Genomic DNA, 12,899 nt, shown 5'->3' on the forward strand with positions numbered 1-12,899 from the left:
AACTCATCTCCAGGTAAGAAGACACTTTTTGTTTTGTAATCCCAGCCACCTACAGATTTTCTATATAAACACTGGTCCAAAATGAAATGTTGCTGGTTTAGTTTCCCCAATTTACGCGGCAATTTCCTTTGTTAGCAATCTGTTTTAGACAATACTTGCCACCGCCATAGATATAAAAAATATATATATATCAGCACAGTCTTTTCTTAGAACTGTGTATTGTGTTCCTCCATTAATCCTCCTGGAATTTTAGGAATACATTGACAACCGAGTAGCAACAGTGAAATTGCAAATACCGAATAGACGGTGTCGGTCTAAGTGCAAATCTCAACATCCAGCTGTCAAATCATTAGTTTATTTCCAGGAGGAATAACAGAGGAACAACCCAAAGTTGTAAGAAAAGATGCTGCAGAGCTGTTCATTTATGGCGGAGACAATTATTTACTAAACCAGACACGTTGGGAGAGCAGACAGGACCTCTTCATGCAAGATCTGCGCATAATGTACAGTGTGAAGGAAACCATCCAAAAGCCAAATATACAGGTAACTACTCCATTAATTTCCTGTCTGTCCTGGTATGTGTCTGGCGGTCATAGAGAAACCAGACTGTGAGCTATGTAGGTGATAGGGACCACTGAGAAGTATAAACACAATTATATACGGTATTATATCTCTCTATATTACAAAAATCAATGTCTGTCTGTCTGTTCTTTATGTGTGACCAAACGACTGGACCGATCTTCACCAAAGTTGGCACACAGATACTTCAGGTGTCCGGGAAGGTTTAAGACAAGGCCCAACTCGCTCTGACATACTGTTGCTGAGATGCAGCATTCCAAAAACAATGACCCCCCATTTGCCAAAACAAACCTGCAAGTCTTTCACTCATATTCCAACTGCCATACACACGGTCACTCCACATGCACAATCCAACACTGATATCCAAACTGAGATACACGCATCAGAGGATTAGATACATGGCTCAGCACACAGTACCACACGCCGGAGGATTAGATACGCGCGTCTGGACACAGTTCCACACGCAGAAGGAATAGATACGCGCGTCTACACACAGTTCCACATGCCGGCTTAGATACACGCTTCTGCATATGGTACCACATGCCGGAGGATTAGATATACGCATCTGCACACAGTTCCACACGTCAGAAGGATTAGATATGTGCATCTGCACACAGTACCACACACCGGAGGATTAGATACAAAAGTCAGCACACAGTATCACACGCGAGAGGATTAGATACGCGCATCTGCGCAAAGTACCACACGCCGGAGGATTAGATACATGTGTCTGCGCACAGTACCACACGCCGGAGGATTAGATACACGCGTCTGTGCACAATTCCACACGCTGGAGGATTATATACGCGGGCACTGAACACAATACCACACGGGTAGGGATAGATACACGCGTCTGCAAACAGTACCACACGCCAGAGGATTAGATTCGCGCCTCAGCACACAGTACCACATGCCGGAAAATTAGATACACAACTCTGCACACAGTACCACACGCCAGAGGATTAGATACGTGCCTCAGCACACAGTACCACACGCCAGAGGATTAGATACATGGCTCTGCACATAAGAGTTTTACTTCAGGTTTCCATAGCAACGAAGCCATTTTTCTTCACTGCCTTAGTTCAGCTTTAAAGGGGCAGGGCGCTGTGGATGACCCTGTTACACAAGGTAACATTCACACAGCTTTACTCCAGGTATCCATAACAACCGATCACAGGTTTTTCACTGATATCCAAAATGACATACACATGATCACATAACGCTTATGGACACACACAAACAACATACAAAATACACCAGTGCAAAATTGGACAATTCTTACGAGGCGACTACACAAACAAAAAATTAAATATACCCGTGCGAAGCTCCTCCTGCTAGTTATGCATAAAGAAGACTAAAAATTGAAAAACTTAAAAATTCCCTTATTCCAATAAAACAAGGCAACTAACCATTAAAATTCTAGAAAATTTTAGACCAAGCAATGAATTCAGAGAACTATTCCAAGGGCTCCTAAATCATGTGCGTAAGCAGCCGGTAAGGTAAGTGTTGGGCGCTAATTGTTTCCTCAGCCGTAATGACATCCCTCCTCATACTCGTATAATACAGGGACGCCCACTGTGACCGCTAAGAACGTAGTAACACAAACACAACTTACTAAAAGAAAAAAAAAACGATGCAGGCAGCAAAACAGGGAAACATCCGACATTTCCATTAACCCTCGGCGCCCCAGCCGCACACGCGTTTCGGAAACTGAAGAAAACAAACATTCACTTTCTTCTGTCACAAAGCCTGAAGCATGAGTAAACAAATACGACGTTCATGTTAGTGGTTATGGGGGGGGGTGAAGAGCGCTGAAAGCCATAACCAATTAAATCAGCACCAGCTTATTAAGGGGCACCGAGCGCGCCACATAAGCTGTTCGCCTTATTTTCTACGGGTTTTTTTTTTCTTCTTCTGAGCAGCGTACGAGAGGAAAAGCAGCTCAGCCTGTGAAGACGCCATTTTCTCAAACCTGAACTGGAGCCAAAAAAGCTCTGAACGCGGCTGCCTGCGAGACACGTTATGTAATATACAGATTTCAAGCAATTTGCTAACAATATTTTTGTGGCCTTGGGGCAGAGGAAGGGAGGGGTGGGTAGGGAGGGCTGACAGGGAGTGAAATACCTGAGGAAAGGTGACGCCCAACCATCCTAGGAAACGCTACATTGTGTGCAGAGCCGCCTCTCTCTGCAACCAGGCTCTCGGCTCCAATATGTCGCTTGTGCACAGTGTAAGCCTCATCCTGTAGCTCTGCCAAGAAAACCTCTGTGCAAGCCTGAGCCCGGACAACCTGCAAGCTCATTTGGGCCTTCGCTGCACTGGATTTGGAAATGCCCTTACAGGGAGGTTCCCTCGCTCTCCCCCTTGCTCTCTCGCACACACACACAACACACATACACGGTCACTCCCCCCCCCCCTCCCTCCCCCAGATTGGGTGAAGGTATCAACAGCCTCAGACTCTTTAGGCTTCGATTATGTAATTGCATCTGACACTAAACCCATCTTCCTTCCTTCATGTGTCACAAAACATTCTCACTTCAGGACCCCGTTACAATTAACTCTGCGTTTCGAGCCCCCCTCTCCTCCCCCTCTCCCCAGTTTGAAAGTCAGCCAGAGCAACAGAGGTATGTTGGCGATTGGCGTCTTGCTAACATGCTCCTCGCTCAGCTTCATCTCCCCCCTCCGCTGTGCCCCCCTCCTTCGGAGACTTCCTTTCAAGCAGCCCCAGAGTCAAACGTAGCGATTCTAGCTTTAACATTCGCAACAAGACCCACATGTATATGCGCGCTGGCGGCTTGCCAGCCACTTTAATGACTTCCCAGCCTCCATCTCCCCAGTCTGGAGCTGCACAACACGAGGGCATTAATCAAAGCCAGGGTTGTTTATACATGTGCGACATACAGGGCCGAAACAATACATGGCGGCCGGAGTGCCCCAACCAATGGCATCTCACTGCAATATGTCGCCGGCTGTCATCAACACCCATTATTACCGCAACCACGTTCAACGTATGTTCAGTGTCAATCGTAACAATATCCGCACGGTAGTAAAAATGTATGGTTCATGTAGAAGTAATGGAAATGCACAAACACGTTAACATTGCAAGAACTCTGCTCAACTACACCGCACCTGTATATTCTGGGACAGAAAACCTATAACGCCGCCATCTACATGGGTCCAATAAATACTGCCATACACCCAATACCAATATTACCACTGTCATCTACATGGGTACATGTATTACGATCCACTTGATACGCCATCCACTGATCCAATAAAACTGCCATCTACCCAAGTCCAATAAAACCGCCATCTGCATAGGTCCAATAAAACTGCTATCTACACAGGTCCAATAAAGCGACCATCTACTCAGGTCCAATAAAACGACCATCTACTCAGGTCTAATAAAACCGCCATCTACACAGGTCCAATAAAAACCGCCATCCACTGATCCAATAATGCTGCCATCTACCTGGGTCCAATAAAACTGCCATCTACACAGGTCCAATAAATCGCCATCTACACAGGTCCAATAAATCGACCATCTACTCAGGTCCAATAAAACGACCATCTACTCAGGTCCAATAAAACCGCCATCTACACAGGTCCAATAAAGCGACCATCTACTCAGGTCTAATAAAACGACCATCTACTCAGATCCAATAAAACCGCTATCTACACAGGTCCAATAAAGCGACCATCTAATCAGGTCCAATAAAACGACTATCTACTCAGGTCCAATAAAACGACCATCTACTCAGGTCCAATAAAACCGCCATCTACACAGGTCCAATAAAAACCGCCATCCACTGATCCAATAATGCTGCCATCTACCTGGGTCCAATAAAACTGCCATCTACCTGGGTCCAATAAATCGACCATCTACACAGGTCCAATAAATCGACCATCTACTCAGGACCAATAAAACCGCCATCTACACAGGTGCAATAAAACCGCCATCTACACAGGTCCAATAAAACCGCCATCTACACAGGTCCAATAAAAACCGCCATCTACTGATCCAATAATGTTGCCATCTACCTGGGTCCAATAAAACTGCCATCTACACAGGTCCAATAACGTTGCCATCTACACCGGTCCAATAAAAACCGCCATCTACCCAGGTCCCATGGATTCGTCTGCATGAAATCTAGCATAGCTCAGTATCATTATTAGGTTGGGCTCACCTAGGAGACTCCAAGATGTTTAGATCAGAAACCACAATGTAATGCCAGATCTGCTGCACCGCTGATACCACTGGCACCTGAAGGGACCTATAACTGGGTCTGCAGAGCACCTCTCCACATCCAGACACTAGGTTCTGACTCATCTGTTTCTAGATTCAGGATTCATATTACCCTCAATAACCCCCAGTCTGCTGTTATACAGATTCCTACATTTTGACTGCGCTGCCTCTGATCACATGACCAACCCACTCTACTCCTGCTGCTTGTACACAGAGTAGAACATGGCCGGTCACATGGTGTGTAAGCAGAAGACAAGACTTTTGACTCCCCACAGAGACGTAAAAAATTATAAATCAGCGTAATACGGGGCCCAGGATTTGTATAACTGAGTCCGCTCATGTGGTGCTGCGAGTACAGTGCCAAAAATTATTATTCCCTACATAACCATAATCTGTACCCTAGGACCACCAAGGAATAGGCATTACCCTAGACCACCAGGGAATCAAATAGTAACCTCATTCAATACCTCAGACCATCAGGAAATCAATTAACCTATTCACTACCGCAGCCCACCAGGGAAGCCTACATATTTTTTTCTTCTTCTGATGTCTACGCTTAGGTCTGAAATATTGGCCATACATGTTTTTGGCATGCTAATGGAGATTGTGACACCCAAGAGATGTTACATTGTACAACTGAAGAGATTTGCCACCCAGGAGCCTGCAAAAGCTTGGTGTTGAGTCTGTAGAAGTTGTAACTAGTAAAATATATATCTAAGACACCACTAGAGTGAATTCTTCCCTCCACAATTCTGGCAGCATGGATGATACACAATAGACATTCTCTACAATATATACCATATGCAGAATATTGCAAGGAGTCCATATCAATACTCTGTCGGACACAATTAAAGCTGCAACTTACCCTTCACCCTGGACAAATGTCTCAAGTAAAATCTACATTTAAGGTTAAGCAACTCTGAAAATCGCTTTGTATTGGCCATAGTGATAGTGTATAACCATTCACATCTGAATCCAAAGTCATGGCCGAATACACAGCCAAATAAAAACCCTCCTTCTACAATACATTACAGCTGACCAATTGGTACTAGGGGCACAGCCTCTATGCCCTGTGGTCACCATCATATATAGTGTGGGCCTTTCCTGCAATACAGATACATGTATTAAGGAACAGGGATTATAGACAGGATCAGCTTTGGTGATCCAAGGGCCTCCATTTATACATGTCCTCTTATCCTAAGAGCTACTGGACATAGAGGAAACAGGTACAAGAAAGTCAAATTCTTCACACCTGCAACCCCAGCACCATGGACTATTAGGTATAGAGGCTGTTAGCCCCACTACTCTCCCCATTCAGAGAATATGGTACCCTGAAAAGGAGCCGTTAACTATGCCTCACACAACCGTCTCCAAGATTTCTCTCGTGCATTCCCCATACTCTGGAACTCCTTACCACGACACATAAGACTGACCGCCACAATCACAGGCTTCAAGAAGGCCCTGAAGACTCACCTATTCAGGAAGGCCTACAACCTCCAATAACACTATCACCACACCACCATCTATACAGTTTCCCCCTCTAATTCTGTCTCTACCCCCCTCCCCTCATAGATTGTGAGCCCTCGCGGGCAGGGCCCTCTACCCCACTGTGCCAGTCGGTCACTGTTAGTATTATATCTACCTGTATATTCTGTGTACTGTATGTAACTCCCAAATGTAAAGCACCATGGAATTAATGGTGCTATATAAATAAATAATAAATAAATAAATAATAATATAAATAAATAATAATAATGCCTCTGCTGGGGATTTGAAGCTCATGGCTTGTCCCTTGACCTATCAGATGCTTTTAATATACAAAGAAGCCCAGGAAGAACAGTGCTATAGTTCCTCCCCACAGGTAGGGGCATTGTAATACACCGACATGTAAGTGGACATAAAAAATAATCATTCAACATTTTAGCACAGTTTTCGGGCGCCAACTAAGGATATGATCCCACTGCTGTTATTAAAGGTATGTTTATGTAAGGGTTTTAAATGCTAGTTTGATTGACATAGGTTGTTCTAAGGTAGAAAGTTTTTTTTCTAAAAAAAAAACACAGGTGGCCTCTTCCAACTATTTGTTGGGGTCTATTTCGTTATTCAAAAACCCTGCCATAAGATATTATATGCTGTTATTAAAGGAGTTATCTCACTGTCTCAGCAGCTTTACCTGCTGGTTCTTCTTCTCACATCCTCACTTCCTGTATTCCTCAACAAGCTGGTGGAAGGGGACTTTGACTGTTTGATGGACAGAACACTATGAAGTACTGTATATACTCGAGTATAAGCCGAGGCCCCTAATTTTACCACAAAAAAACTGTGAAAACTTATTGACTTGAGTATAAGCCTAGGGGGGAAATGCAGCAGCTACTGGAAAATTTCAAAAATTAAAATGGTCGGAGTTTTTGGGTGTAGTAGTTGCTGGGGAAGGGGAGGGGGTGTTTTAGTTGTCTGTCTGCCCCTTCCCTGAGCTTGAGGACTGAGGGTTTTTTTCCCCACCTTGGAATTCAACCTGGCTTAATATAGGGTATCTGCAGTGCTTCTATTAACCCCTTCCCGATGGAACAGGAGCACTGCAGATCCCCTATATTCAGTAGACCAGGCATGTTCAGATACAGGGATACCTAATGTGTTTGTGTTTCACAGTAATTTTCTACTTTTATATGAATTCTAGGGAAAGGAGGGATTTAGAACTTTTATTTATTTTATTTTTTTTATTATAATTTTTTTAAAGCTTCTTTTTTCCCCCACTATTTTATGGGAGATTTTATACATTACTATTGTGGCTGGTCATAATTTTTTTTTGTTTGACTCGAGTATAAGCCAAGGGGGGCTTTTTCAGCACAAAAACTGTGCTGAAAAATTTGGCTTATACTTGAGTATATACGGTACCTCAATAGATATGAACATTGCCTTTATCAAGAGAGATTATTTATTATCATTACTAGAAATCTATAATGATATAGATTAAATAATATACACAGTAAAGGTATATTAAATTACACAGGTTTGTAGAGAAAAGAAAAAAAAACTTATACATGCTCCCAGGACTGACAACAATTATCTTGTGAGTTTACAAAGAGAGATAACAAACCATCCAAGCCTTTATCAGCAAACTCTGTAGCCAATCATGCAAGCACGCTGGCAGTCATTTCACAAGAATGTCGTCGGGGGAATTTCAGTGTCCCATTCTTCTGATCACTGGGTGACCAAGACACTTATCCCCGTGTCCTGAGGAAAAGTGTCCATAATGGGAAAACTTCTTTAAGTGACAATTTCCCCTAGTGTTCATTGTCTGGATCAGCCATTGCAAGTACAGTACTGACCCAATACAGGAAGAGATCAGTTTCAGACGGAGATAGCTACAGAAAAAGTGGGCAATGTCACTCAAACAGTGGGAGGCGGAGCAGGACGGCATTAAGGGGTGGTTGTCTACAGAATGAAGCCCTGGCAGGACAAGAAACACCATTAAAGCCCTTTCAGATAATTTGCATGAAAATACAATGGCAATTTCCACGAAAATGGAAACAGCAGAAGCCGCCCTACAAGGTACAGTCAAGTTTGATAGAGATTTTCCTGCTGACAGACTCCCTTTAATGGCTTTGCTATTTAGTGTATATATTTATATACACATATATCACAATATATGGTATAAAGCGTTTAGAGAAGACAATAGTCAATGAAGTATAAAGGAAAATCTGGGTGCATGCCGAGAGGCCTGAACCCCTCCGGCCCCCTCCATGCTGACACATCGTCACTTTCTATTAATATTTGGAAGATATTGTGAGTGTGAGTGTCTCCGCATAAGCGGCCTCCAGACTGCTCAGTTATCGTTGCTGCGGGCCAGCCTCTGCCTTCCTTTCTGCTCGACTGCTGGAGCGAGACCTTCTAATAAAAACCATTGCCGCAGCTCTCTTTGTTTGCCTTGGCCTTTTTATTTGCAGCCCTGTCAGAGTTTCCATCTTGTTTTCGCCTCTTCAGAGAAAGAAAAAAAAAAAAAGTGGGAAAGTCAGCTATTTCCTCAAATAATAATAGCCTTGTGACCAGGATAAAAATGGCAGGTTTGGTGCCAAATGACAGCTAGCGGGACGTTCTATGAACTCCTTCATGACTAGACTCCATTGTTTGGCTTTTGTGCTCGATTTAGCAAAGATGAAGTGAAATGAAAGCTAAACGCTGACCGGCTCGGAAAGAAATAAAAGTGAATTTAGAAAGGACGCTGGAATACCAACAGTAGAAACGACCGAGCGCCACCTTTACCGGCCCGCGTCTGGGAACATATACACAAATGGGGTCTTTTTTTTTCACTGCACACGCAACATCTTTGCTACTACTTGGAAAATATATATATACTTTTTTAATAAATTAATTTAAACTTGGGTTCTCTTTTATTAACAATTTCAGCCATTTTGGTTGCCTGTCTTGGTCACTGGTTCTGAACCTGCGGTATGCGTACCCCAAGGGGTACAGCACCCAGTCTCAAGGGGTACATATTTAGCAAGTTCCGAGGTTGCTTGGAGGAAAGGAGCAGCCCTTGTACCGAAGAGAGGCTGTTCCAGACGAAGATGAAGGTGGCGCTGGAGATTTCTCTCGCAGCATTGGGGACGGCCCCAGTGGTGCAAGAGAACTCATTTCCATACCGACGAAAACCGGGATTTCTACCGAACGGTGGCGCTGAGAAGACATTGTAGGAGAAGAATAGCCTTTCTTAAGGCTATTCCTACGTGGTAGGCAGAAAAAATACAAATTTTAATGATAGAATCCCTTTAAAAGGTAGGGGTGCCCTGGAGTCTGAAAAAGTTGGGAAACACTGCCCTATACAGGAGAGGAAGCAGTCAGGAGGCGTTTATGTGCAAAAATAACAAGACAGCTACCATCTTGTGAGATACAGATGGGTCAAAATCCAATGATCAAACAGAAGACCAACAGGTAGCTATAAATCTTCAACATAAGAAATGAAGCGTTCTAGGATCTCCAAATCCATTACACATCTATTTAAGGCACTTCACCAGAAAGTAGTCATTCCCTTTAAGGCAAAGCAATTTGAGTTGTGCATGTGTCACTTTGACAGCTCTTGCTCTCCCCATAAGAACAGTTTTTGCAGAACCTTCTTAATAACGTGTGTATGCGGTCGACAGAATAAATAATAATAATGCTTTCTACAGCATGAGAGTCTTCCTGTCTGACAAAATGTCAGGCTGTATCCTGGCAAAGCCTGTAGTCCCCAGATACAGATTTATATTTCACTAACATCAGCAGTTCGAGAGACTTAACAAGCTGCGGAGCCCCCTCCCATCTTCCTCCTCCTCAATGTTAACCACTAAACATAGAATGACAAAGTAGGCTTTCTTACATGACAAAGGGCTTCTTAAGATCTCTATGATGCAAGAAGTGCATAACAAATTTAGCAACCTGGAGAGATGGCTGCCGAGGTGTCGCTGTTCACTTGTTGGTTCCTGGGCTGGGATAGTTTTGATCCCTGTAGACAGCTGCGGCTCATCTGCTGCGCTCTAACTTATCTGTAGTCACATTACAGCTAATGTCTCCCTAGACCAAACTCTTTTACAGGACAAATTGTAGGATCTGGCGGTATATACAAAATTTACAGCTTGTGTATATTACTATTATGGGGATCAGTATATAAAATGGAAAAGATACAACAAAAAGGTAATAAAATGACACAATTTTTTATACAGGTGGCTAAATATCACATATATGCTAAAGGGAGTTTACTAGGACAAAGATAGCTTTCCATAAGATAGGTCATTGGTGTCAGATCATAGGGGCTAAATCCTAGAACCCTTGCTTGAAGAGACCGCAGTGTGTGAAAGCGCGCAACAGTCTCTATTTACCAAGCACAGCACCATATATTGTATAGTGGCTATGCTTGGTATTGCACCTTGACTGGAAAAGTAAGCAGAAATCGACAACTGGGTGGTACCCTTGTTGTCAAAGGGGTGTATTCTTACACAGTCTGATTACTAATCAATATTCATTTATTACCTCATTCTGTGCACTGGTAGACTTATCTAGATGCATAGTAGTGGTAAAACGCTCCCTGACCCACAGAGTGTAGTAGCTATAGTTATGTGTTCCTCCTCCTCCTGTTCCTCCTCCTCTTCCTGTTCCTCCTCCTCCTGTACCTCCTCCTCCTCTTCCTGTTCCTCCTCCTCCTGTATCCGCTGGGACCCCGACTAATTCTGTGAATGGACTGTTTTATCCATACTGTAAATTCAGTCTGACTGCATTCACTGGCTTTGGTTATTTCTGGGGCGTACCCATTGAAGAAAATGGGAGTACAAACGTGTCCCATCCAGCAAGCATCTTGTCTACATCCATCTGCCTGATATCGAGGGTCATTGGGGTCTCAGATACTCCACTGATCAGCTGTCCTATGGATAGATGATCTATATTCTTTGCAGCTCAAGTAACTCCTGAGTCTGAGTACTACTACTGCCTGGTAAACTTAGTGGATGGGGGCTAATAGGGTACCCAACTCCACAATGACAAGGCAGCGCTGCCAAGCTCTCACAAAACTAAATATTGTCCTGCACAGAGACCCTTCATATAAGAGCAGAGAATCTGACACTGTCTGCAATTAATAAATAAATAGCTTTATTTCAAGATGGACGAAGAAGATGTAAAGTGTACACCGGGGCCCGATTTAGCCGCACATATATCTACATTACCCAAATCATCTTATTCTTACCAGAGTGTGTCTTTGCAGGGTGGTGAGCTCCACCAGCCCCCTGCTGTGGAGGTGGGCTTGCCCCAGTTTGTCCAGTATCCTGTCCTGTATTCGCACTGGTCAGCGTCCCAGTTGGCAGTGGCTGTCCTCTCTTTAATAATTGCTTCTGTTCTTGCTGGCGGAAGCGAGGAGGCACCTCTCGTGGCAGGTAACGGGAGGCCGCGGTTTGCTGGCCATTGGCAGGTGCTCGCTTGCCATTGCTGTTTTGGACAGTGCTGGTGGAAGTACTGGGAGCAGCAGACTGGGGCTGGTTGGAACTGATCTTGATTGGTTCTGGCACTACAGAAAGACAAATAAAAGAAAGATTAATTTTGCAATACATATTAAAAAAAAATTAAAAAAATGTTTTATTGCACTTATACCATATGCAGGTAGGAGAGGTAAGAAAGTCCACCGCCAACTAAGGGCCTGTTCACACAGTAGAATGTAGTGCTGATTTTGAGGTGGATTCTGCATCCTGCAGCTAATTCAGATGTTCACCTCAAATTCCTAGCCATTTTTTACCATCTGAACATACTCTTTCATGTCCTCCTGAACATACGGTTTTATATACCCCCATTACAAGTCAGAGTACTGTCAGGAGGGGCTTTCCTCACAGCCCAGCTAGACTGTCAGGAACACCCTAAAGACAGTGGGCAGAGATTGGTGCCGAAACTAACGGCGCCGATATCTTCAGCCCCAGGCCACATAACGGGAAAGCCGACAGTGTGCTGAATTCAGTGCGGTATATAAAACCGTATGTGCGGGAGGACATGAAAGGTCCTCTTTAAACTGAACCAGATGCAATGGACCATGCTAACTACTGGAGAGGAAGGGAGCCAGATAAGGTCCTTGCACATGGGTCCACTGCTATACATGTCTGCCTCATATGGGGATGAATGGATGGATAGATAGATATTTACTTATTACATTCAGAGAATTGCATTACATACATACTGAATGACGAACATAGCTTTCAAATCAATAAGTAAAATTCAGTAATACAAAATGAAAAGTATAAGATCAGAAAAACACATTTTACTAAGTACACTCTTATGGTATAGACTGTGTCAGTACCATTGTAAGTTAGGAGTACATCTGGCATATAAGCAGGGAGTACGGCAGACATTCAGCCGATCAGTAGGGGTGGTGAAAGTATAACTTTATGTCATCGATTTTAAGGAGCCAGAGACCTCCTTTTAAAGGAGCCTACCCCCCCCCCCCCCCCCAAGTATATACAGCTGATAGTGGGTGCACTGGGGCAGGCCTTCAGCTCTGGGAGCACTGCTCTTACTGCTCAAGGAGGACAAGTGGTGTCATAGCAGTGGACTGAAGGCCGCCCCC

General features: G+C 43.9%; 1 protein-coding gene across 3 annotated transcripts in view; it reads right to left on the reverse strand.

The window, feature by feature from the left end:
* The window catches only part of TNRC6C (trinucleotide repeat containing adaptor 6C), a 205,636-nt gene that overhangs the window by 32,430 nt on the left and 160,307 nt on the right, over nucleotides 1-12,899 (reverse strand). For all 3 annotated transcript variants that reach the window (XM_075277361.1, XM_075277360.1, XM_075277359.1), the window contains exon 6: nucleotides 11,538-11,855. In XM_075277361.1, the coding sequence (XP_075133462.1) occupies nucleotides 11,538-11,855 (318 nt within the window). The remainder of the gene's footprint in view (nucleotides 1-11,537; nucleotides 11,856-12,899) is intronic.

This window comes from Leptodactylus fuscus, chromosome 6 (genome assembly GCF_031893055.1).
Source record: "Leptodactylus fuscus isolate aLepFus1 chromosome 6, aLepFus1.hap2, whole genome shotgun sequence".
NCBI classification, from domain to species: Eukaryota; Metazoa; Chordata; class Amphibia; order Anura; family Leptodactylidae; genus Leptodactylus; species Leptodactylus fuscus.